We start from the raw sequence: 26932 nt of genomic DNA, 5'->3' as shown, positions 1-26932 counted from the left end.
CTAAATAGTGACTTTTTCATGTGAATGTTGGAGGGGAATTTTATATAAGAGAGGATTTTGGTTTTGAAGTCTAATTTAAAGAAAATCAGAAAGGACTTCAGAGTATTAACACTATTGACTATAAACCTGTTTCTCTTCCTGCTGTTACAGACAGCAACTTACATATCCACATTTCAGCAGACTAACCGAATCTATAAACAATATCTTCCGTTCTGGCAACAGATGGCATTCTGGCAGTCAGTAAAAGCTGGAAGGGAACAAAATAACTGAACATTTCCACCAATCCCTTTTCCCTTTATTGGGAACATCCCAAATATTTACTGATGATTAACAGCCTAGATTTAGCCGTTTATAACTGTTGTACTGCTCTGCTAATCATTTGGCAACGAATATGACAGTAGTTGTACCTGAGAATTACCCAATTCTTACAGCTCTGCTGGGACATCATACTTCAACTTTGTTTACCAGTGGGGAGAAATGAGGCTTATAGTAGTTAAAGATACTGTAATTAGCACATAACAAATCACAAACACTCTGAAGTGAAGATCAATGAAATTGTCAAATTTAGTATTAAGTGCCTTAGATTATAGGACTTGTTAAAGAATAAAATCTGTCTGATAATCAGCACAGGTTATAGAGAGCTGACAGCTGTTACAGAAGAAAGTGTTTGTTCCTATTCTATTAGAGGATTATAATATTTATTTAGAATTCTAGAAAATATTCAGCAGGTCTGATTCTTATCAGGAGAAAAAAGTAATTCATAAAATAATTCATAAAATTTATTCTTTCTTAAGATTCTGTCTTGTACAAGCCATAGAATTTCTTATCTTTTAGAAGGAAGTACTCAATTGACACAAAAACATTTGTCTCAAAAATGCAAGTAGGATTCATCACGTATCCAAGTGTGTTGTGGTTTCTGATCCTCCGAAGCTTCCAGTTGTTCCATGCTTTTGTCTGTTACGTTGTAGTCTTATACCAAACATTTACTTGACATAAGTTCTTCCAGACAGTTGTCAAATTAGCTTAATTCAGGAACTGTATCACTTTAAGGATTACTTTCCAGACCTGGAATAACCTTTGTTGGGCTTGCTTGATTCTTTTGTACAGTGTTGCCTTTAAATTTTTAGCTTGTTACAATTAGTATTTCAGGAATGGCCTCTGCAAGAGCATGGCCAGTAGATCTGTCTTTTGCCATGCCTGTCTTCATAAAGACCCGACGCTTCTATTGTTTAATTCATTACAGTTTTGGTTGAAGCATCATCTTTAGTAGTTCTGTCTGTTCTTCGCATTCAGTTTTGTTCTAAGGTGTGCTGCAAAGGTCCAGGTCACTCCATGGCTAAAGCTTTATAAAGCATGATCAGAATGATCAGATGAAAGAGATCTGGAACCATTTCATTTTTTAGATGATGTTCTAATGCTTCCCTTCCTGTAGTTGGAATATAAAGTGTTATTGTGAGTACATCATCCAGAAATATCTGTCAGCCCTGATTTTTTCCCCTGTATGTCTCTAACATCGTTGCTATTCATACAGCAGTGCTTAGAGACTGGAGCAGAGCTGGAGCACCACTGCACTGTGCACAAGATAAATGCAAACCATCACTTTCTGCAGCTTGCAGTCGAGGTGGTAAGAGGTACAGCACAAGGGTAGAAAATAAAGAGGAAAAGAGTAAGATGATTGGTAGCAATGGCAATAATAATGAACAAATGATCATGATTAATAAGCATAGCCCAGATGCTTACCCTTTATACAAGGCATTCCTGCAGCCAGGAGCTCTCTCCCGCCCTGCTGACCTGCCTAAAGGATGCTGCTTTGCTTGCTGTGCCCCAGCACAGCTTCTGGGAGCTGCCACGGAGGATTTACGTGCTGTGGTGCTACTGAGTGTTCATTTCTACCCACCCGTGATCTAAGGTAGTATAAAATTAGCGTAAAGTGTTCAAGTAAGATAGCCCTGAGATACCAGATGAAGCACATCTCCTTGGCCTCCCTCCACAAAGCTCAGCCATTGCCTGCCAGAAGTTCTGAAAATGAAGAAAATGAGATGGAAATGATGTAGTTTTCATCAACACAGAGGAAACTGACACTCTTTCTGTAAAGAGAAATAGAATCACAAAGGTATACCTGTGGATAATCATTTAAAATTTATAATGTCACTTTTCAAAGTATTTTTTAATGATCTCTTAGTTTTTGTCTTTTTGCGTTAGGAAATACCGTTTTTCATACTGAGGCTGAGAAAGTGAAAATAGTCATGATTTAAGGATATTGCAGCATGGAAATGATACTCAGCAGAATTAACTTGGACCATATAGTCCAACATTAAATCACAAATACTTTACACATTGTAGAGGCAATCCCAGCAATGTAAAATACAGCAATGTTTTATGTTGTTAAATTTGAATTTCTTTTCTCACAAATTTGAAAAGAGTTGAATGAGTGGCTGAGATTTTAGAATTAATATAGTTACAAATGATTAAAACATAAATCCAGCAAAATTACATAACAGCAAGGAGTAGTAATTTTTAAAAACCTGAAGAAAGGGAAACAGAGGTAATAAGGAGCTCCAGGTGTGAGAAGTGTTGGGACACACTACAATGTGTTTTTCTTGCTTGCTGGAAGGGATCTACAACAATCATTTAGTCCAACTGCCTGACAAAACATGAGAAAACAGAAGGAAATGTTACCTTATCTGAGAAAGAGAATAAACTTCTAAAGCCTATCATGTTCAAGCACTTTGTGTAACTCTCAGACATCTTTTTAGCCTTTTGCTGATTCCCTCCTAATTCATCAACATTGATACCGTACCACTGGTCAGCAACACTGGAGTATCAGTATAACCAGGGACATGTGAAAACTGTTTTTGCTCCCTAATCTTATTTACCATATCCCTGTTTTGATATAAGTACAACAATACAATAAAAGCTCGTATGGCTTATCCACTGTGACCGCTAAATATTTTTGTCACTACTTTCCAGTAATTGTATCCCTGTGTTTCATTGCAGACTGAGCAGCTTGTTTCATGTGTAACTGTACATTCACTTGTGTTAAAATGTCTCTTTGAGTTCATAAGCTTTACCAAACAGTCCATTCTGCTTTTTATAACTGTCTTTGTCTCTTCGTTGTTTAGTTTCCCTCAGTCCTGAGTCCATCAGCAAATATTAACACATTTGCTTATCACATGTCATCTTATATTTATTTCTCAAATCCACCAAAGTTTTCAGTCTTGTTAGGCTTGGTGATGATGGCTAAAAAGTGCCCCTAGCAAGCACCCTTAATGAATCATAAATCTCTGAAAAACTAGTTTTGAATTTCATATTGTTTAACATTTACTTTTAAACTGTTCATACTTGTGTTTTATAATGCCTTTCAAAAATGGAGCATTATCACGGTTATTTTTGTCAGCCTAACTGGTAACTTCATCAAAAAGTAAAACCATATTTTTGGTCAAGATCTGATTTTCAGCAAAATTATGTGAAATAATTGTTTATCAGTTTATTCTTATTAGCTTTTCCATTATTTCTTCCAAGACACTTTGGTTTGGGTTTTCAGTGTGGATACAAGAGCAACAGTCAGCTAGTTGCCAAATATTCCAAGATTCAATTAGAAATAATTATGCTGAGACCCAATATATCTACATCTCTTTTGGAACTCATGGCCACATGCAGATTTCCTTATGTAAAAAGAAAAAAACAATCATTATTTTTCAGCTGGCACTTGACACTTACTGTCGTGGTTTTGTGCTGGTTCAATTTACTTTTATACCCCCATACAATTACTATTAGCTGAGAGAAGGTTTATGCAGACAAAAAGAGACTGAATTAAAAAAAAGTATGGGTATTTATTATTAACAAACTAAAACTAAAGAATTATATCTACAACAATTCTACTTGAGTAAAAGGTACTATGTATTTACAAAAGATACTCCTCCCCCCACTTCCCTTTATATCAGTCTAAGGAGGAGAAGCAGTCCTTTTCCATTTTCAGAATTCCAGCTCTCTCTCTCTCTCTAGTAACTCTGCAGCACTTTCGTCGCAGTTGGAACTTCTTTATCTCTCTTTCATTCTGTGTTGGCCTCCAGGGCTGGGCCTACCCCCCTCCTGGGTTAAAACCGAAGGCTGAGGGTTACCCAGGTCCTGAAGGGTTTCCTTCCATAGACTTGCAAGGGGACACTTGCTTACTATGGATCTTCTTCCACAGGGTTACAGGGGATAATGGTTTAAGAGTTCACCCCTGTTTCCCTATGGAGGTCCCTCCCCATGGGAGAACAGTCCTTGATTGACTTCTCGGCATGGGTCCAGTCTGGATCCCTTACTCGGATCCCAATATCCCACCTGAGCCATTTTCTGCTCCAGCGTAGGTTCTCTCTAGCACCAGCAGCACGGATCCCACACATGGATCCCAACATCCCTACCTGAACCGTTTTGTGTTCCAGCGTAGGTTCTAATACCCGTCAGGGTCATAAATCTTCAACAGCAGCAGCATGGATCTCTCACTGAGATCCCAAGCTTATCTGAGCCGTCTCGCTCCAGCATAAGCATCGATCCCTTCGAGGGTCACAAAGTCTTTAACAGGACTCTGCCTCATCTGAGCCGCTTTTACTCCAGCATAAGGCTTTCTCTCTGTTAAAGTCACAAATCTCTGGTGCATCCACAAGCTCCTCTGTGAGCCGCATGGGGGGTCTCTTCACCCCAACAAACTTCTACAGGTGGCAGGGTTTTATTTTTCAGTCTTTACCCTGCTGAAGGGAGGGAGAGCGAAAGGGAGAAAAAGCAGCTCTCCCCCCTTCGAACTTTTCTTCTCTCTCCTGTGACTGCCAGCTTCGACCTTGAAAGTCCTGTTATCTCATGGCTGGAATTCTTCTGCAGCGGTTTCTCGTCTAAGCAGTTCGTCTTTTAAACCTTTTTTTTCTTCACTCTCTCACAAGAGAGAAAGGAGGCTTCAGTACTGCACCTGGCCCCCCCGGCCCAAGCCGGGGAGGAGGGGGCCTTGGCCCTCCTCGGGCCCACCGCGTCTCTCCTACATGGCTGCTGCTCCTAATTTCAACTGCGCCACAACCTTCTCTTCCGTTTTCTTAAAGATGTAATTAGCAAAGGCGTCACTGAACTTTTTGATTGGTTTTTTTGTCCGGAAATCACCTGGACAAAACCATCCTCAGCCCCAGGGATGGGCTGATGGGCAAAACCACGACAATTCCCCCCTTCGCCTTTGCGAATTACATTTTAAGAAATCTTAAATTCTACAATAAACATACAATTATAAATAAACAAACTATAACTAAAAATTACTCTATTAAAAATTAAAACAACATCACTATAATATTTAACTCTATTATTCTCTTTTTACTACAACCACAGTACACATGGTCAGTCTACTTTTGTCTGCAGACCTTTCTCTCAGTTATCTTAAAATCATTATGGCCAATTCCTCACATGAGGCACTAAAAATGTTGGGGTTTGATTCAGTCACTGCCTTTCTGGGCAGTCTTTGCCCGCATTCTCCACCAAAAAATGTCGTGGTTTTGCCCTGGCTCAATTTACTTTTATACCCTTACATACAATTACTATTAGTTGAGAGAAGGTTTATGCAGACAAAAAGAGACTGAATTAAAAAAAAGTATGGGTATTTATTATTAACAAACTAAAACTAAAGAATTATATCTACAACAATTCTACTTGAGTAAAAGGTATTATGTATTTACAAAAAAATACTTCTCCCCCCACTTCCCTTTATATCAGTCCAAGGAGGAGAAGCAGTCCTTTTCTGTTCTCAGAATTCCAGCTCTCTCTCTCTCTCTAGTAACTCTGCAGCACTTTCGTCGCAGTTGGAACTTCTTTATCTCTCTCTCATTCTGTGTTGGCCTCCAGGGCTGGGTCTACCCCCTCCTGGGTTAAAACCGAAGGCTGAGGGTTACCCAGGTCCTGAAGGGTTTCCTTCCATAGACTTGCAAGGGGACACTTGCTTACTATGGATCTTCTTCCACAGGGTTACAGGGGATAATGGTTTAAGAGTTCACCCCTGTTTCCCTATGGAGGTCCCTCCCCATGGGAGAACAGTCCTTGATTGACTTCTCGGCATGGGTCCAGTCTGGATCCCTTACTCGGATCCCAATATCCCACCTGAGCCATTTTCTGCTCCAGCGTAGGTTCTCTCTAGCACCAGCAGCACGGATCCCACACATGGATCCCAACATCCCTACCTGAACCGTTTTGTGTTCCAGCGTAGGTTCTAATACCCGTCAGGGTCATAAATCTTCAACAGCAGCAGCATGGATCTCTCACTGAGATCCCAAGCTTATCTGAGTCGTCTCACTCCAGCATAAGCATCGATCCCTTCGAGGGTCACAAAGTCTTTAACAGGACTCTGCCTCATCTGAGCCGCTTTTACTCCAGCATAAGGCTTTCTCTGTTAAAGTCACAAATCTCTGGTGCATCCACAAGCTCCTCTGTGAGCCGCATGGGGGGTCTCTTCACCCCAACAAACTTCTACAGGTGGCAGGGTTTTATTTTTCAGTCTTTACCCTGCTGAAGGGAGGGAGAGCGAAAGGGAGGAAAAAGCAGCTCTCCCCCCTTCGAACTTTTCTTCTCTTTCCTGTGCTGCCAGCTTTGACCTTGAAAGTCTTGTTATCTCATGGCTGGAATTCTTCTGCAGCGGTTTCTCGTCTAAGTAATTCGTCTTTTAAACCTTTTTTTCTTCACTCTCTCACAAGAGAGAAGGGAGGCTTCAGTGCTGCACCTGCCCCCCTCCGGCCCAAGCCGGGGAGGAGGGGGCCTTGGCCCTCCTCGGGCCCACCGCGTCTCTCCTACATGGCTGCTGCTCCTAATCTCAACTGCGCAACAACCTTCTCTTCCGTTTTCTTAAAGATGTAATTAGCAAAGGCGTTACTGAACTTTTTGATTGGTTTTTTGTCCGGAAATCACCTGGACAAAACCATCCTCAGCCCCAGGGATGAGCTGGTGGGTAAAACCACGACACTTACTGAGGGGAATCAAAAAGCATTTTTATCTAATTAGAGAGAGTTATCATATTTCCTTCTTTTAGAAGAAAAAAATGAATGTTTCTGACATGTTTGCATTTCTAGTAACTATTTTATTGCCCTTTAGGTAGATACTGCTAATCTTATTAGAGTTTCTTTTGTCAAGAAAAAGTGAATTTGTCTTTATTGAATAGAGATTTTTTCCTTCATTTTTATGTTTGTTGCATGTTGCTTTTGTAATTGTCCCTTTTGAAGGTTGTCTTTAAAAAAGTCTACATTCAAAACTTCTTTTTAAAATATAGTAAATAAAATTTAAAAACCTGATTTTTATTTTTCTAATAAACCTTTAAAATAAATGCCTGATATTTACTCAAAAAAATCTGTTTGGTGAAAGAGCTCTAACCATCAGATATAAATATAAGCATTTGTGATATATTCACTTTTTTAGACCTTAATAGTTGACTATGGTCACTGATCCTGTGCGGCTTCCAAGTTGGCGTTTGGTTATCTTTATGTGTTATGCTAAGATTAAACAGGAGTTCCTCACTGTTGAATGCAGTACCTTTTTTTATATGTTTTTAAAAAAAGAGAGACATTATCATCTGCAGCTTCTGAAATCTCAAATAATTTACTGTAGAGTGCCAGGAGCATTGTAGAATTCGTGTGTCCTCAAATACTGGAGTATTTTTCTTTTTCCTTTTACACTGCAATTAAATGCATAGTGAAGGTTCACTTGTTGATCTGTAACAAAACGAAGCAAAAATGTTCCCCCGGGTGTTTTCATTATCACAGTGATCCATCCATATGTGCCTTGGGATCTAAGATTCTGAACACAGCAAAACAGAGAAACCCTTTTCATTTTTATTAACCATATTTCACTATAGTCCAGATAATGCATTTGACCTTTTCACTGCATATCAGTACTTTGAATTAAGGTAGATCTTAGAAACTGAGCATGAAGATTTGTTCATATGTTTTTATATGGTTTGTATATAGTAAAACTACTGTATGTAGAGTAAGATTATCCTGTTTTCTGAAAATGTAATTGCCATCTGTTTAAAGGAAAAAAAATTAATTCCTACACTGAGATTAAAACCATATTTTTGGTCAAGATCTGATTTTCAGCAAAATTATGTGAAATAATTGTTTATCAGTTTATTCTTATTAGCTTTTCCATTATTTCTTCCAAGACACTTTGGTTTGGGTTTTCAGTGTGGATACAAGAGCAACAGTCAGCTAGTTGCCAAATATTCCAAGATTCAATTAGAAATAATTATGCTGAGACCCAATATATCTACATCTCTTTTGGAACTCATGGCCACATGCAGATTTCCTTATGTAAAAAGAAAAAAACAATCATTATTTTTCAGCTGGCACTTGACACTTACTGAGGGGAATCAAAAAGCATTTTTATCTAATTAGAGAGAGTTATCATATTTCCTTCTTTTAGAAGAAAAAAATGAATGTTTCTGACATGTTTGCATTTTTAGTAACTATTTTATTGCCCTTTAGGTAGATACTGCTAATCTTATTAGAGTTTCTTTTGTCAAGAAAAAGTGAATTTGTCTTTACTGAATAGAGATTTTTTTCCTTCATTTTTATGTTTGTTGCATGTTGCTTTTCTAATTGTCCCTTTTGAAGGTTATCTTTAAAATAATCTACATTCAAAACTTCTTTTTAAAATATAGTAAATAAAATTTAAAAACCTGCTTTTTATTTTTCTAACAAACCTTTAAAATAAATGCCTGATTTTTACTCAAAAAAATGTGTTTGGTGAAAGAGCTCTAACCATCAGATATAAATATAAGCATTTGTGATATATTCACTTTTTTAGACCTTAATAGTTGACTATGGTCACTGATCCTGTGCGGCTTCCAATTTGGCGTTTGGTTATCTTTACGTGTTATGCTAAGATTAAACAGGAGTTCCTCACTGTTGAATGCAGTACCTTTTTTTATAGGTTTTTTAAAAAAGGAGACATTATCATCTGCAGCTTCTGAAATCTCAAATAATTTACTGTAGAGTGCCAGGAGCATTGTAGAATTCGTGTGTCCTCAAATACTGGAGTATTTTTCCTTTTCCTTTTACACTGCAATTAAATGCATAGTGAAGGTTCACTTGTTGATCTGTAACAAAACGAAGCAAAAATGTTCCCCCCCGGGTGTTTTTCATTATCACAGTGATCCATCCATATGTGCCTTGGGATCTGAGATTCTGAACACAGCAAAACAGAGAAACCCTTTTCATTTTTATTAACCATATTTTACTACTAGTCCAGATAATGCATTTGACCTTTTCACTGCGTATCAGTACTTTGAATTAAGGTAGATCTTAGAAACTGAGCATGAAGATTTGTTCATATGTTTTTACATGGTTTGTATATAGTAAAACTACTGTATGTAGAGTAAGATTATCCTGTTTTCTGAAAATGTAATTGCCATCTGTTTAAAGGAAAAAAAATTAATTCCTACACTGAGATCTTACAATTTTTGCCTGCCTTATAAGTAATAAATTCACAACAGTTTAAAAAAGTAGAGGATCAAATCCTCCCTTTCATAGATACATGTTTGCATTCATTGAGATACTTAATGCAGTTCTGATTTTGTGAGTAAGGTTTTGCTTAGTTACTGGCCAATGACCTACATCTCACTGCAGTCAGGTCTGTATTCTGACTAACTGACTGCTCCTCTTATGGTACCACAGGATATGGAAGTTTCATATAATTTAATTCCAGTTCCAGAATATGTCTTGGTGCCTAAATCTTCTTAGTAGTTGTTTATACTTATTGTTTGTATCAAAGTTCATACATTTTCCTGTGTTAAAAGCCGCGTAGAAGAAAGATTGGAGCGTGTGGGAGAGTCCACTCCAGCCACACACGCCGCTCTTTCTGTTTGTCGTCTTCAGCAATTACAAAGAAACGGAGGTTTGTAGGAGCCCAGGAAGATGAAGACTTGAGTTATTTTGAACGTTTCCATTTCGATGTTTCCAGTGGAGAATGCCATCTCAAAGTCATCTCTTTCTGATTGTAAAAACTCCACGCCTATTAACCATTCCATCTGTAGGAAGGTGCAGTGAAGGTGCCATTTTTCAGACACAAAAGATGAAATTATGTGTCAGTCGTGAATGGGGGGGAAGCCCCTAACCATACAATTATGCAATATTATTTATTTGCATTTGTTTCAGTAAGGAGTGTTGTATAGTTTATATATCAGTTGGTAGTCACAAGACATCCAATTCTGGAGTTGTTAAGTAGGTAAAAAGCATCTATCATTGTTGGATATTTCTTCATGCAGATAAAACCCAGAAATGTTAGAATACTGTTGGAACTGGAAATCACTTGTCTCAGTCTTTTTTGCTGCCAAATTGAGAAGGTAACATTTGTTACTGTCAAATATTCTGTGGTGGTAGTTAAGTAGGAGTAAGTTAGTTATTGCAGACTTTATTCTGAAAAGGGCCAACTAAGCTAATAATTTTATTGGGAATTTTTATTTTTGAGTTCCTAAGATTTTCTTAAAAGTACATTGTAGTAATGCTCAAGTCATCAAGGATTGCAATACTTTTAAAGAGACTGCTGTTAAGATTTCTATGCTTAAAATCTCTTTTCTCCTTGTTTCCAGAACTTGTATGTCATTCAGACACATCTGAGCAAATGAATTATTTTTGTGTTTGTTTAAAAATACTAATGTTATTAGCAAACTGCTTCGTTATCATGGTGAGTTTAGTACAGCATACACATATCTGGTATGTGCTTGTGTTAAAGGCATGAGACCATATTTGTAAGGGGTATGTTTTGCTTAGTACCAAATACTGATTTTGCTTATGAATAGTAGGGAATCAGATTTTTACAAAAATGCAAAGGTTGATTTTCCTAATTCTCTACATTGCCAGGCTTTACAGATGCCTGGTTTTGTAACTGTTTGATTGAACAAAAATAGTGAATAATGGTACCAAGTATTTCATTTGAGTCTGGTCTTAAGATACTGTGTCACTTGCATCAAACTTTTTAGATCTGTGGAAGGGGATTAAGTAACTGTAAATCTTCGGTACAGAAAATACCACTTGAAGATTTTTCTTTGGTTTTGCAGCGTTCCTGTTCCAGTAGTCAGTCTAGAGAAAATTCCTAACCTAGTGAAGGCAGATGGTGCCAATGTTAAAATGAATTCTGCAACCACTACCACGATCACCTCCTCCTCAGCCTCTTCATCCACCATACCTGCTCCAACTCTGGTTAAATCTGGTTTGACATCCAAGTCAGTGCCACCATCACCAGAAAAGATTCTGAACGGCAAAGGAATTGTAGCTCCATCAATAGACAAGAAACACCAAAATGGCACTAAAAGCAGTAACAAGCCTTACAAAAGACTTTCAGGTGAGTGATGTTGTGGTTCATCTGTTGAGGTAGTCTGTCTTTCTTTGTTAATATTTCTATAGCTCATAATATAGCTAATAAAATGCTGTAGCCTGGTTTTGGTTTGATTTTTTTTTACTGTAAGATGCCAGTTTGCATATATTAAAAAAAAAAAGCTTTCACAGTCTTAGCATGTGTAAAGTATTTGCAAAGTACACATTCTGTTTAGCTTGAAATTACTGGTCAACAAGCCAAATATAAATCTTTAAGGAAGTAAATTCATTAAAACAGAAAGGCAGAAGACTTCCTCAAGCCATTATGGGATTTGAGCTTGTTTACAACAAAAGAAAATGTGCCTTGGTTGGGTGACTTCAGTCATTATCAAGTTGAATTGGATTAAGATTTTGGATTATCCTCCAAGTCATGGGTTTTTTTAAAGAATCTTTTTTATTGGTTTTAGATACTAGAAAATTCTGTGAAGATACAGGAAGTGCTGGGGAAGTCTTAAAAGCCATAATTTGCCTCCACCCTTACCCCTCTGCAATTCATACATGAGTGGAGACATTTCTAGCATGGGGCTCCTGATGTTTCTCAGGAAGGCAGGGCAGTGGAGCTGATGAAGCAGCATTAAATAGGAAATGCCCTGGATGGCCTTAGGCAGAGTAGCTTTGAGGGTGTGTGGTCCCCATCCAAACCTGCCACCAAAGCACAGAACGCCACACTGCGGGAGGGCAGAGGCTCCATTGGAAAGGTTGCCATCCATTGGGAGGAGGAATTATTTTCTGTGGACTTCTCTGGAGGTGACCCATGCCAGCTGTAGGGCAGCAAGTAGAGAATTTGCCACGTAAAGCTGAAAACAGTTTTTGCTCCAAATGAAAGGAAACAAAGTGTTTTTAGGGATTATATTTTATGAGGGTTTTTTAAAGCAAAAGTAACTGACTCAAGTTTACGGCTGCAGAGGCTGTGCCGGGTCTATTCATCAGCTGGCAGTACTTTGTGACTCGGGCAGGAACTTCTTGTGTGTACTGAAAGGCTAATTTTGCTAATGGCAGCATGATCCGCACTGGATCGTCACTTTGGCACAAAGTTAGTTCACATGATTCCTAAATGTGCACTAGTTATGAACCAAGTATAAGTTGTACAAGATAGATGGTTTCATTTCCAGTTAATGAGTGTGCCCTATTTTTTGCCTGAATATCAGGTTTATTTTTTTCATTTTCTCAAATTTGGCAGTTAGCCTATGGTACCGCTACCCTGGCTGGATTCCAGTCCAGTGCGAGGTGTTTGCTAGGGCTGTGTGGGGCATGGAACAATGCCACTGCCTGAAAGGATTCAGTACACTGATTGCTTTCTTAACTAGTTAAAGTGTAAGAAGATAGAACCATTGTTCATTTGTAGTGTTTCACAAAATGAAAAAATATTACAAGAAAGTAGCTATAAGATTTGGCTTTAACCCTTACATTTCACCTTCTAAGATCCAATTTTATTATTCTAATAAAAACTCTCTCTATTTTACAATTAATTTAAAATACTGCTTCCTTTTAACCTATTATTTCCTTTAACGGCTTAGATGCTTAATTTAGCTAATCAGTTCTGAATTCCTCCTTGGGCAGTTGAAACTGAGAGTGGTTTTCCTCATGTCACCACGTAGCACTGCAGGGCTGTAGGTGATACTTGTACTTTTTTGTACAAGTCCTTGCTGAGATGTGTTCATAAAGGAGAATCAGTTCAGCCTTCCTTCAGCTTGCTGGCTTTTTCTGTGGAGGTGACTCCTGAGCTCTTCTCTGACTGAGCTCTCACTTGCAGTATCTTCCAGGCTAGGGAACGTCTCCCTGGTGGAAATTTCTGCACAGGACTGATTGAGCACCCTGATAGGCATGTGTTTACTTTTATATGGTTAACAAATCCACAGAACTGAGATTTTTTTACAGCTCCTCTGTCATTATCAGATTTACAATCTATTCAGTCTTACTTCCACTGGCTCAAGTATTGATGCAGCAATGCAATAATTAGCAATGATACAAACAGTGGAAGTCCTGAGAGCACTGGAGATGAATTGCCCGTAGATTGTGTGTCACTATGATGGATTCCTCTCCATTATTATACAGGATTATACAAAGGCTGAGAAAAAGATCTTGGAAGGTCAGTGAGATGATTAGTTTAGATATTGCATAATTTCATTCATTTCATGTTAAAAGAATGAAACGGTGGTTGGGGGATTTAGGTTTCGCTCAGTTCCACTGCTCTGGAGCTGTACAGATGTTAATTTTTGAAGCTCCTTAATAAGTTTGGCCAGTTTACATCTGTTTCCTTCCCTTTTTAGTAACCTCTACTCTCCCTCACACCATTTCCCCAACTGTTTGAAGTTTGTTTTTTATTTTGCTGAGAGCTAGTGGTTGTTTTGGTGATGAATGAACCTGCCCTCTTTTCAGGAGCACTGTCCTTGGTAGAGAGAGGAAACAGCTTGCAGAACCACAAAAGACAGTCTGTAGCTGCCCAGCATAAGTGGATCAGTGTTTCCCGGTAGCAAAGTGCAAAAAAAAATTTTTTTTCCCTAAATCTTCCTTAGTTCTTGCTCTTTTTGGGTGAAGTCAAAGAATGATGATGCCCAGCTTACACCAAACGGGAGTTTGTGACAGTTCAGTTTTGGCCCTTCCTCTTCTTTCGCTGAGGTTATAACAAATGCTCTTTACATTGTCCACTCAACATGAGGAAGTGGAATCCATTCCAATGAAACAGCTTTCTCAAGCTGTGCATGTGCACAGGAGTCTGGGGGTTGTCACACCACACATTTCCAAATACAGAAGTAGTCAGAAGCTGCATTTTGTTATTGATAAGAAGGTGATAAGCTTTATTTAGTGTGTTGCCCAAACCAGACATGTCTGTAGCTGGCAATTAGATAGATGTTCATGATTTCTCTGGAACAGCCACACATGCTTCAGTTAGAAGTGGTTCCCTCTTTGTTCAGTATTTTCTGTTTCTCAGAGAAAGCATGTTATTTTGTTGTTCAGTCAAAGGTGGAGGCTTCTACTCTTTCTGACTGTAATTCCTTATGTTCATTTTGTCTGTTTATGTTTTCCTTTGCTATGTAATCAGTCCTACAAGTCCTACTTGGTTGGGACATTAACGACAAGTTAATCTGGAGAGCTTCTGATTTTTGAAATATGTTTTCCTGTTGATCCAAAACAGTCCTTGTTTGGTGGCTTTCAGAACACTTTCCATGGCCTTATGATTGCCCTCAGGATTTTTCATTTGAAGGCATATCTATTAGTCCATGTAATCTATTTAGTTTGGTTTTTTAATTTGCATTGAAGATTTGTAGATGGGTGTTTCAGGAGTCAGCAATAGGAACATCTTACACTCAAACCCCAGGAATAATTAACTCCTTTGGTTCATAAACATGTGTTTTCATTCACTAAGTAAAAAAAAATGTTTATTATATTGAGTCATACACAACTACTTTTCTGTTTCTGTTGTGCTGTAAATGCCACAGACTCTACAACATATTTCAATCCCTTTGTAGATTTCACCAAAAAACTGTGACAGCTGTTTTTTCTAAACTCACTTTTCGGTATATCTCTTCTGATACGTCAGTAAAATAACCATTTAATGTTTGCATAAGCATTTTTAAGTCCATGTAGCAGAATACATAAAACTGCTAGTGTTTGTGTATCTGGAGGACAGTTGCTGTCTAACATAGGCTACTTGGCCTCACTTTTCTTCTTCCAGCTGTTCTGCTTGCTGTGATACTGTCATAACATTGTAACACAGCTGTGAATCACTGTCTTTCTCTTAGCTCTCGTTTGTTTGTTTGTAAAGAATTTTTAGATCCTCTGATTAAATGTTGTATTGGAGCACAGGATGTTTATTATATCTGAGTGTAACACCACTGCATAGTTAAAATAGGATTTGGCTAATAGTTTATATTCCCCTATCAAACAAAAGCAAGCCAGTCTGCGAATCAGACCACACTGTGTCAAGGTGTGTGAAGGTAATGGTAGGGTTTGGGTTTTGTTACAGCTCTTAGTGGAAACCCTAAAACTATATTAACATAACCTAAAGGAGGTAATGCTATCTATGGTATATAAATACTAAAATATTAATGAAAATTAAATATTCAAATACAGGATATTAAATTTTAATGCATTTTTAATGTTAATCATGAGTAGAACTCATGTAAATGCCTTGTTTTCACAATCTCTGCAAACTTAAAACTCCATGCCTCCCTCCACTTAGGGTAATATAAACTAACATACATGTTATTTTTATACAGATTTAGACAAATTTTGTTTTTTAAATGCCACCAGTAATCTTGCATTTACTTTGGAGACACCATGGGTAATTTTCTAGAATTTCTAAGTATGTGAGAGAAATGTTGTTCAAAGCACTTGTGACGTTGTATGTGTTGTGTATGTATTGTTAGCCCAGCCCAGGACCAAGATGTACCGTATTTCAGGGCCTCAGAAGCAGTGTTAGAGAGGGAACTGAAGTTGCAAGGCATTGGCTTGGTCCTGTGTTTGGGCCATTCGGTTGAGTACAGCACTGTAAACGGACTTATTGCCATGAAATCTGTGGCTGAAATCCTGCTCTGTATAGTTTAAAAGATGCAAGGACAAAAAAAGGCACAACTGTATGAGTGAGGCACACAGCACTGTTTGTAAGGGATGCTGGGTAGGGATCAGTGGTTCAGGTCGGGCCTGAAGTAAGTTCTATCAGGCAAAAATTATAAACTGCTCTGGTTAAAACTTATGTAATAATCTGGTGTTTTCTCCTTTTTCATTCCCTCGCCAAACAGAAAGAGAATTTGACCCAAATAAACACTGTGGAGTACTGGATCCTGAAACAAAGAAACCTTGCACAAGATCGCTCACCTGCAAGGTATTTTTCTTAGAAGATAAAATATCAGATGCTTTGTTATAGTTTAAATCCTACCACAGTAGTTTGAGAGGTCATACCTGCTCCTGTCTTACAGACAATGGGTATGGTATTCAGACGCTGTCTTCAGGTAATTCTTTTGAGTAATTCTGTTTCTTTGAACCAGAGCATCTGCATTATTCCACTGATATTTCTAAAAATATTTTTTTCTTGTCATTTTATTATGCAGAAAGCATTAACGTTTCATGTAGAAGCCCAGGTGTTATTTTAAATGTTCCTTTTTTGGTTCATGTGTGCAACAGTGTTGAAGTATAGTCAGGTTTTAGTTTAAAAAAATTACATATTTTTGTATAATGAATTGGAGGCTGCCCTTGTGATAGTAGTAACTCTCATGTCAAAAAGTAGCAGCAACGTAAGACAGTTATAATGAACATTTGTATGTGTATGTGCTGCCTGTCAGTAGAGATGATCAGTTAAATTTGCTTTAAAATGTATTCACGGTTTTCAATCCAATGAAATCAGTTTTTCATTAAAAGCTAAAAGCTACAACGATGTTACTTTTTAATATCTTAAAATTACCGGAATTCTATTTTCTGTCTGGAAAAGGTAAGTCAATAGTCTCTATTATATGGAAATTGTTGCAAAAAGTAATTTTAGCCTTGATGTTGGCATTTCTTAAGAATGAGTTCATAAATTATCAAAGATAATGTGGAATAGCAGCTTTATTTCCGTAACTGTGGCTAAAGTTGTTTGAAGTAGATTTTATCTTTTAGAGTTATGGTGTATCAGAAGTATAGAGGACTCATAAACAATGTCATGCACACACAAATGCTTTTTAACCACCCTATTTTTAGACTCATTCACTTAATCATCGACGAGCAGTTCCAGGCCGTAAAAAACAGTTTGACATCCTTCTAGCTGAACACAAAGCTCGATCCAGGGAAAAAGAAGTCGCAAAAGACAAAGAGCATCCACCATCTGCAAGGGAAAGCTATCAGAGCCAGCCCACACCAGCACAAGACTCTCTGTCAGGATCCTCAGTGAACTCTGGGCAAGAATCTAAAGTAACATCTCCTGCAAAATCTAGACCACCAAATTCTGTACTTCCAAGGTAAGCAGTTCTCCAGTGTGGAATGGTGCATTCTGAAGGTGCTGTAAGAAAATTCTTAGTCTTTCATACGTCTCATTTTATAAGCATTCAATACTTCTTTAGGCTACTGCACAATAAAACATACTAATATAAGAACTTCTGCTAGCTCTTAGTAACTTAAATCTGTCCATAGTGGTCTGATTGGGAATAAGGTAAGGAGCAGTGTCCACCTTCAGCTCAGAATCTCAGACTAACTGCTATTCTTTTTTTTTTGTTTGGCTACAATGGTCAGTAATAATTAGGAAAGTTTATATTCAAATCATTCTGGCACATTTAGGAATAAAAGTCTATTTACATGAATCATTGCAGGTATTAGTGAAGTACAGGTGAAATTCTGCACATTTACGTGGAATTTTTCTCTACAAATACTTCGCCACTTACATCAATGGAATTCTTGTAAAAAAAGGTGTAATTTAGTGCTGATTTGAAACTATTGATATGAAACTGTCCATATCATGTCTTCCCTTGTTTTGAAGACTTTTCTTAGAAAAGACAAAAATAGTCTTCAGAAAGACAATGCAAACTTCTGAAGGCATCCCTTTATGAAAAACAAAAGGTATGAGGTATTTGGTCAGCTGAATTCTAATTATCCTCTGGAAACCTTTCCCATATGTTTTGTTTATTTGTGGGGGTTTTTTGGTTCTAGTTTTGGCTGGAGTGCATAGAGCTAAACTAGTTGGTTTTGTTCATATTTATATTGAGTCATCATTCATTTCTTTGCAGAAGCCTTGGTCAAGCTCATTTTGGGGCTTTTGCACTATGACAGTCCCTATTTCAAAGAGATACTTCTTGTATTTGTTCTCTCAAGTCTTACAGAGACAACTGTTTCAATTCACCAAGTCCTAATGAAATTTTATTCCTACAGTGGCAGAGGTGGGCCTTGGAGGGTTTGAGTGAAAGGACAATGAAAGAATACCCACAGATAAGTTGGTGTGAATCTGCCTAATTCTTGTAAAGGGACTGACCTTACAGAGTCCTTACATAGAGAGGAGCACAGACAGGCAGACATGGGGCTTAGTAGGTGTTACAGTCAAAGCAGCAAAACTGGAATGCAATTCCATGAGAGTCAGCTGAAGAAATTACAGAGATAGTGGTGCACAAGGAGGAGGATTTTAGCAGTCATATGTTGTGTTTGTACAGCCTACACTTCTGTTTCTGCTGAGGTGCCTCTGTTGGGTCATCCTGTCTGGTTTTGCAAGCAGCCATGCCAGAGGAAAGCCTTGCTGCCTGTCTGGGAGCCAGCCCAGCCCGTGGCTCCGCTGCTGGAAGGGGTTCTGGGAGTGCTTCCTGCTCATTGAGGCACAGCTCCCTGGGTTCACTGCGGGTGGCTTGGTTTGACCCTGCCAAGTTCTCCTCAAGGCTGCAGAGCACTGGAACAATCCATCCCTTGCAGCAGCAGCTGCAGCAGTTATTCCCAGCTGAGGCTATCCATGAGCAATCCCTGCACGGGTCAGGAGAGGGCACCTGTCCACAGGCTTAGTGACTGCTGTGCCTCGAGACCATGAATTCATGAGACTGAAGATCATCTGCAGATTTTGCCCGATGTGGACATCTCCTCCAGCCTCAGAGATCTCCATACATATTGGTTGTATAGACCAAGAATTGGTCTGTAACTGAGACCCTTTTCCACCCCCACTTCTAATCTTACCTGTTTCCAAATTACTTTTGAAAGGCATCACGTCCTGTGATGCAAAGGCATTCCCACTTTGTTTAGTTGGATTTTAGGCCAGGGTAAAGAAAACCTACATGCTGTGAGAGCTTTTCCAGTTACTTCACCCACTAATCTAGCGGTTGAGGGTGTCAGCTAAACACTTTCATTAAATTTAGTACACTGAGTTTAGTAGGATTTTGGTATGAAATATAACTTCATAACTGGATACTTAATCAAGTAGCAGAGTGATGGTGCATTGTAAGACAGTTTTACACATCTGATTTTTACTTATGTATTTAGTATACTTTGCTTCTCTCAAGATCTAAAACCAAACTTCATGGCAAATTTAAAATTCCAGGCAATACAAAGGTGCTTCTGCTAATGTGAATGATAACCCCATGATGTATTTCTGGCAAGACCTAATATCAGCTATTCAGTATCTTTTACTGCCCTTCTTTACATGATCATTTCTGGTATCATTTCCTTTGCTGCCTGATGCCAGCAGGTAGGTTTGCAGAGCCTTTGAACGCTGATGATTTAAATGTGTATTCTCCTTCTAGACCTTCATCTGCAAATAGCATAAACAGCAACAGTTCTTCAAACCACAGTGGGTACGTACCAGAACTGCCACTGCCTTCCATGGGAGGAGATATAACGAGCAGATTGTCCAGTGATGAAGGAGAAGCGGATGGAGCTGAAGAATCTGAAAAATTAGACTGTCATTTTTCTGGACACCATCCCAGACCTCTTGGGGTATGTGTCTGTCTCTGGCATGCCTTGCCATTATTCTTATGTAATTAAAGAGGGGAGAAAAAGTAATTTAGCAAAAAGGTAAGGAATAAGGACCTTACATTCTGAAAACTGTCCTAAAGAGAACAAATACATTTAATAGAAAATTGTACGGATGGGATAAGATAGGAGGAGAAGGCTGGTCAGTACACATGACAAATTGGTTGCATGGCAAGATGAGCAGCAGAAATTCAGGAGTTCTAGTTTGAGAACTCAGTCGTTTTAGTTCTCAGTAGACTACAATTTGGGTATAGTTCTGCTAAACTGAGGAAAGTTGCATTGCTTTAAATGTGACATGATCAGATAAATCTCTTTGTTGTCATAGTTCTTCCAAAACTGTACCTTGCAGCAGGGGGCTAGTACAGTTCATTTTTGTAGTCTGGTTTAAAGCAGTAATTAAATAGCATTTATGTGAGTGTATGTGGACTTAGAAGCTATTGCTTCATTCATCTAAAATGGAAAGGCTCTGATGGTGGCTTCAGTATGTGTTTCTCTGGCAGCTAGTTTTTTCTTCCTCCTGTGTTAATGAGAAATTTCATTCTCAGTGCTATGACCTGCTTTGTGGCATTATCTCTGCAGTGTGAATTTGTTTATGCTGTACAAACCAAGATGAGATGGAAGAACTCTTGAACTTCTGAAGAGTTGGTTCTCATAAAAATTGAGCCAAGGAATACACTTACATGTTTGCCATATGATATGCAGACTAAAACAAACACTCTGATAACTGTAGCATTGTTTATATTCCCTAGAGCAAAGGAGAACTTGTTACTGTCAGACACCAGAAAAAAGTATGACCTGAACGTTAAATGACTGTCAGATGAAATTTTGTATTTGGTTCTTACAGAGAAAATCATTATTATTATAGTCCATTTAGTTCTATGATATGCAGGAACCTCCTGTTTCCTTGGTACTCTTGTATTATACTTTGGTTTTGCTGACTGCTTGTCTGTGAATTAAAATCTAAAGGCTCACTGCATGGGTGCCCACACAATTTAAAAAATAATCTAAGCACAGCCAGTTCTTGTAGAGGCCTCATCAGTGAAGCATGGCTGTCAGTAGCCATTTTGGTTTAGGACACTAGTTCTGTTTCAAGGCAAACCCACTGAGTCGTCTGTTCTCTGAAATTTTAGCATCTCTCAACTGAAGCAGTTACTGGTAGTGAACTGTTCTTAGTCCATATCATTGTGAAGTCAGAAAAGATGGAGCAAATCACCTCCAGCACGGTTCCACCTGATGTTAGTGGTAGCTCGCTGGGAGGTGAGGCTAGTTTATCAACATAGGTGGTGGTTTTAATTAACCTGTTTAACCTTGTCATGAAACAGAGTTAAGATGAAAAGTTGCAGTCAGCATTTGCTGTCCATTAAGCTGAAAAGTGCTTTAAGTGGATGCTCTTCTACCACATCAGTGCTTCTGCTCTCAGCCAGAATTTCTGTGACTTGGTCCCTTGTGTGATGGAGAGCTGTCTTGTTTTCTGAGGATGATTTGTAACAGGTTTCTCTACATCATGTAGATCACTAAGACTTAACTGAAGCAAGGGTGGATTCCTGATCATATCATTTCAGTGTGGTAGGACTTCACAGGAAGTTCTCCAAAGGGAGTTACTCCTGAGCTCTGCAGAATTCTCAAAATATTTACTACTTCTCTAGATGATTTTCATGCCCTGTGAAGAGTGCATCCTGTGTTCTCTTGTGGCACAGATGCCATAGATGATAATTTACTATTTTACTGAAATGTCTGTGGTTTGTTTATTAAATACACACTAAAGATGTTCCTGTTGCACCTTTTTCCTCTTCAGTTATATTGTTATTGCTGTTACACAACTATGAGATTTAATATGCACAGAATAGCGTAACTTGTCTTTATGCTACACATAGCATAAATACTATCTGTAGTATAACACCTTTTTACAGATGTTTTATATGCATGATACAAATTACAATGGTTTTCCTTGATCTATCAATAAATATTTTATAATGTAGAAATACATTTTTGTAAGCAACATTGAAATACCTTTTCTTTCAGTTCTGTTCCTATGGCAGTCGTTTAATGGGAAGAGGGTACTATGTCTTTGACAGAAGATGGGACCATTTTCGATTCGCACTGAACTCCATGGTAGAAAAACACTTGAATTCACAGATGTGGAAGTAAGTGGGATTTTTACACTTGGTGGGTACTTTAACATTTTTTAATTCTAAATTAAACACTCCATAGGCAGCTTTTGTAAAATTACCTCTGTATTAAGGTATAGTGGTAATATATGTACAGATCTCCTATTCTGGTGTAAATTTCTGCTAGATTTAGGACTTTTTTAGTCCATCTGAACCTGGATTTTGCCTAGATTTTTGTACCTTTATCATGCCCCCATATCATCCAGTCAGACTTTGCTCTGTAAGATTCATGTGTTGTAAGATAAGGAACTCTATACACATTTGTCTGTAAGATGTAATGTAATAGTCTTTTAGTCCATAGTGTCCTTACTGCATTTGGGATCTTAAAATTCTGATTGTTCTGCACTGTTGAAGCATCTCTGTATCACACATGCAGGTTCCAAGCACTATGGGCTTTGACTACACAATACATTAAAACAGACTACACTTCTAACATAGATGTTAATTCTTCTTTTAAAAAAAATTAAAACTCATGGCATCTGCAGATAGGATTGATTTCGGGTGGTATTCTGCTGCAGATATGCATTCTTCTTCCAGTGTAATAACACTAAAGTGCAGTGTTTCGTGTCACTGTTTATTATCAGGACTGTGTTATATTCATTGGATGCCAGCCATTAGATAAACAAGGTTTCATTTTTATTTAAATGTATTTTTTAAGCACTAAAGCTTGGCTTGTCTGACTAACCTGGTAACTTGATGATAACAGTGCCACTGTGCCAGAAGACATAGTTTGGAAATGGTTGGATTTGCCATAAAAGGGTCAGTTTCTTGTCTGTTTAGATACTGATCACACTCAATCTGCAAGGGGTTCCTCTTTTCTACTTTGTCAGTTTGGCTGTTAACTAATGTCTGTCGCCTTCTGCAAATGAAAATATTTTTGTTTCCTTTAATAGGAAGATTAAAACTTATTATCTATTGGCTTTTTTTGTCAGGAGAAAAGATAGTCAGGCATCTGAGCAAACATGTCATTAGTACCACTCCTACCACAGGAAACAAAAATAACCTCTGCAGTAGTTGTTCAATGCAAGAAATAAACAGGCCTTATCCTGCTCCCACTAAATCCAGTTGTAAATGTTTTCCCAAATTCTAGCTGTTTACGTAATCTCTAATACTTTAATGAATTCCAGCAGTACTGACTTGTCTGTATAACACAGGAAGCTGACGGTGCTTAACCCCTGTTGTATTCCTCTCTTGTCCTCATCCCTCTGGACTGACCTTTTCCTGTGCTCCCCGAGCAGGTGTGTGTGTGACTCTGGTATTTTACAGCTGGTGCCAGTGCAGCTCTGCAGCTGTGGCTGGAGGCACAGGGAGGCCAGGCTGTGTTTTGAGAACGTTAACAAAGTGCTTTTATCCCTCGTTCTCAAAGTACTTCACAGAGATGGGTAGGAATTGTTGGCCCTTCTCTAAAACTAACCTGAGGAACGGTCCTGATAAGCAGCTTTGTTTGCACTGTGGCAGGCAGTAGGACTTCCTCGTTTCTGGCAGCATGGACTGGATGTAATCCCTTATGTAACTGTGCCATAAACGGTGTTCTGTCCAACAGTGTCCATAGGAGGAATACCAGGAGAGAACACCGGTAATTAGGATTTGATTTATGATGAAACAGCACACACAGTGCTGCTCTTTTATCCTACTTCTGTGAGGGCAAGAGTAAGCCTTTACAAACTGGAAAGGTGTCAGCAGTGAGGATAACTAGGGCAGAGTTATGGTGATGTATGGCTTCTTAACAAAGGAAGTAGGATTAAACTGTGAATTAAATTTTAGTCTAAATAGTGGGAAAAGCTCACATGATAATTTTCCAAGAGACATTATGAAGGTTTGGTTCTTTGATAACACCGCACTAGATAAAATAATAGAAGATGATGGCTGAATGGAAAGGAATTTGAATACATTCTACTAATTTCACAGGTAATATTATTAGATTTTATTCTCAGAAGAGTGTTCAATTATTTATAAAGCTTATCAGGCATTGTTTAATATTTTGTCAATTTTTCAATATCAGTGAAAATTAATCAATAAATTCACTATTTAATCCTGTCTAACCAGCTCTCAAATAAGCTGTTGGAAATAGCACTGCATTTGGAAAGGGATGAGCTTTCCTCCTTAAGCTCAGTGATTAAGTGCTTCACAATCCCCCAGAATGGCTCATTTACTACTTTGATCAAATCTAAGCTGTGAGCTTAGATTGGTATTGAAACTGTTCCACAACTCAACCTTTCAAGCAAAACATATGCAATGAATGAAATGTAGTGACTAAGATGTTTCAAGGTGCCACCATCAGGCATTTTATTTGCATTTTTTAATTGTTTGGTAATATAGGAGAGGAAAAAAGGAAATTAAATTTGTAATAAAGTGATTAAATTGTAATACCGTGCACTTAATTGCTATACCTGATTAGTAAAATAGAAATCAAAATTCGAATGAACTTGGTTTACCTTTTTGAGTAAGTTAGTCCTTCACAGAAATTGTTTCCTTTCTGCACTGTTTGAATGGAATTTTTTATGTATCTAAATATCTTTTTTGTTGTTGTTTTCTTTTCTGTTTAGGAAAATTCCTCCTGCAGCAGATAGTCCCATGCCTTCTCCAGCAGCACATGTCTCCACTCCTTTTCCAGCCTCAGTCTTACAGCCTTTCAGCAACCCCAGTGCAGTGTATATTCCTTCAACACCTATCAGTTCAAGAATCACTTCTTCTTACATAATGACATCAGCCATGTTATCAAATGCAGCCTTTGTGACAACGGCAGAGACGAATTCCATTATGTCACACACTACAGCTTTTCCTCATGTGGCTGCAAGCCTAAGTATCATGGACTCAACTTTCAAGGCGCCATCAGCTGTGTCACCAGTGCCAGCGGTCATCCCTTCCCCATCCCACAAGCCACCCAAAACAAAAACCAGCAAATCCTCAAAAGTGAAAGACCTGTCATCTCGGAGTGATGAGTCTTCAAGTAACAAAAAGAAAAAGCCGCAGTCGTCATCGTCGTCGTCATCGTCATCCTCATTATCTTTGCAAACATCTTCCTCATCTTCATTTTCAGGGTCCCACAAAAAGAACTGTGTCCTGAACCCCAGTTCAACGTTGAACTCCTATCAGGCTGCATCCTCCTATAACAGTGTGTCTGTGCACAATACCAATAACGGAACAAGCCCACTCAGTGCCAAATCGGAGCCCTCAGGACGGACTTCATTATCAAGTAGTTCGACAGACTCAGTGAAACACATGAGCATGGTAGTGAGCAGTATTGACTCTTCTAATCTGTCTGTATCTTCTCTCGTGCACCACTCAGGGGACCACTCCCTGGGAGCACATAATGCAGTGTCTTCTCTACCCCTTTCTTTTGACAAATCAGAAGGAAAAAAACGTAAAAACTCTAGTTCTAGTAGCAAAGCCTGTAAAATCACTAAAATGCCTGGTATGAATAGTGTTCATAGAAAGAGCACTGCCAACCTTATTTCTGCGGTGCCAGATCCTACAAGCAGCTCCATCTCTCGGCAGGTAAGGGACTCTTCCAGTTATTTTTTTGCAGATCATGTCTGACTTCCTTGAAATATTTCATGCCTTCTGAAATGAAAATACTATGTTTGCTTCAGATTGGTTTTCATCACACAACTTACTTTCTAGGTTAATACAGAAACCTATTTGTATTTGTTTTGTACCAGTCATAAATGTTCTGAAAGCTAAAAAAATTATATATATATATATATACTTTCTCAAAATATTTTTATGAGATTTTTTATTCAATTAATAAAGTAGCCATTTGTATCTCTGAAAGTCAAATTGAGTGTCCAGAATGAATACTTTTTAGAAAATATTTCTTTTCTTAATTCTCATCTCTCTGAAATAAATTGTCGTCATTAAAACAGGAAGATGAGAGTCAGAATTTCTGTTTGTTTCTTTTCCCAAACTTGTTGCTGATTCATTTCTTAATGTCATGCAAGTCTCCTCATTTCTCTTCTGTAAAACGCTTACATCTACCTTTCTCCTGGGGAGAGTCTGAGGCACCTGACCTCAGATGCCATTTCCTGTTCAAAACTGGAAAAATTGAGAAACTAAGGTTTTAACCAGACGAGCTTAGTGGACATTTGATTGTATCTTTTAGTGTACATGTGTTCAGAATATTGAAGTCAGCACAACAGATGAGGTTACACACGCTTGCTTCATTATGAATAGCAGCAGATCTTTGGCTTCTCTTTCAGTGGTGCTATAAAAGGACAAAAGTATGTGTAAAGTAAAATTTGGTGGGAAAACTGCCAATACAATCTTTGTAATAATGTACTGCTAACCTGCCAGTGCTGTGCAGTGCACAGAAAACGACGCTTGGCCCTGGTGTCTGGAAGACAAAGCCACAGAAAATAGAATACCTCAGAGAGTCCAGAGAAGGCAGCTTAGGAATACTTTTTTTTCGGTTGTGAAACTCTCATTTTCTAAGGATATTGTGCATTAAATGGAATTTTGAAAAGGAGATGGTAAGGGCAAGGCAATCCGTAAGTACCAGCAGGCAGAAATGGGAGTGGAAAAAAGGAATAAATGAATCCTAAAGCTGATATAGCAGACAGAATGAGTGTCTCAAAAAATGGCCTAGCAGGTATATTTTCTTTTTCCTGCTTCCAGCAGAGGTGCAACAGAAATGACTTGTTTGGTTTTTTAAAATGGGTAGTGGTGTTGTCTTTCTATTGAAAGCCTCTTAAATACGTCCTTCAGTCAGAACTGATCTTTAAGTAACTGAAGTCAGCAGAGGATGCTTTAAATTCTTCATTCTGTCACACATCTGATTTTTGAAATACATGTGTGCCCAAAAAGATCAAATTGCCCCGAGGTATATGGTGTCAAATGAGAAGAAAAAGTAAGTAGAAATTGTTACTTTGATGCAAACATAGGTAGCAGGAAATGAATTGTATCATCCTTTCACAGGACATGGACTGTTATCTGTAGCTCGTGCAGACTGAGGAAGTCTTACAGCTACGTGCAGGAGGTTCTTAG

At 38.3% G+C, this 26932-nt stretch overlaps 1 protein-coding gene across 6 annotated transcripts in view; it reads left to right on the top strand.

Annotated features, from left to right (window-relative positions):
• Positions 1-26932, top strand: part of ATXN7L1 (ataxin 7 like 1) — a 126553-nt gene that overhangs the window by 91230 nt on the left and 8391 nt on the right. For all 6 annotated transcript variants that reach the window (XM_050325089.1, XM_050325087.1, XM_050325088.1 and 3 more), the window contains 6 exons: positions 11054-11337; positions 16112-16194; positions 17046-17302; positions 19553-19745; positions 21804-21925; positions 24496-25447. In XM_050325089.1, coding sequence (XP_050181046.1) covers positions 11054-11337; positions 16112-16194; positions 17046-17302; positions 19553-19745; positions 21804-21925; positions 24496-25447 — 1891 coding nt within the window. The remainder of the gene's footprint in view (positions 1-11053; positions 11338-16111; positions 16195-17045; positions 17303-19552; positions 19746-21803; positions 21926-24495; positions 25448-26932) is intronic.

Source organism: Myiozetetes cayanensis, unplaced genomic scaffold (assembly GCF_022539395.1).
Source record: "Myiozetetes cayanensis isolate MyiCay16 unplaced genomic scaffold, myiCay2020 scf3, whole genome shotgun sequence".
Classification (NCBI taxonomy): Eukaryota; Metazoa; Chordata; class Aves; order Passeriformes; family Tyrannidae; genus Myiozetetes; species Myiozetetes cayanensis.
Note: the sequence above shows the minus strand (reverse complement) of the source record. Positions and strands in the feature narration are given on the sequence as shown.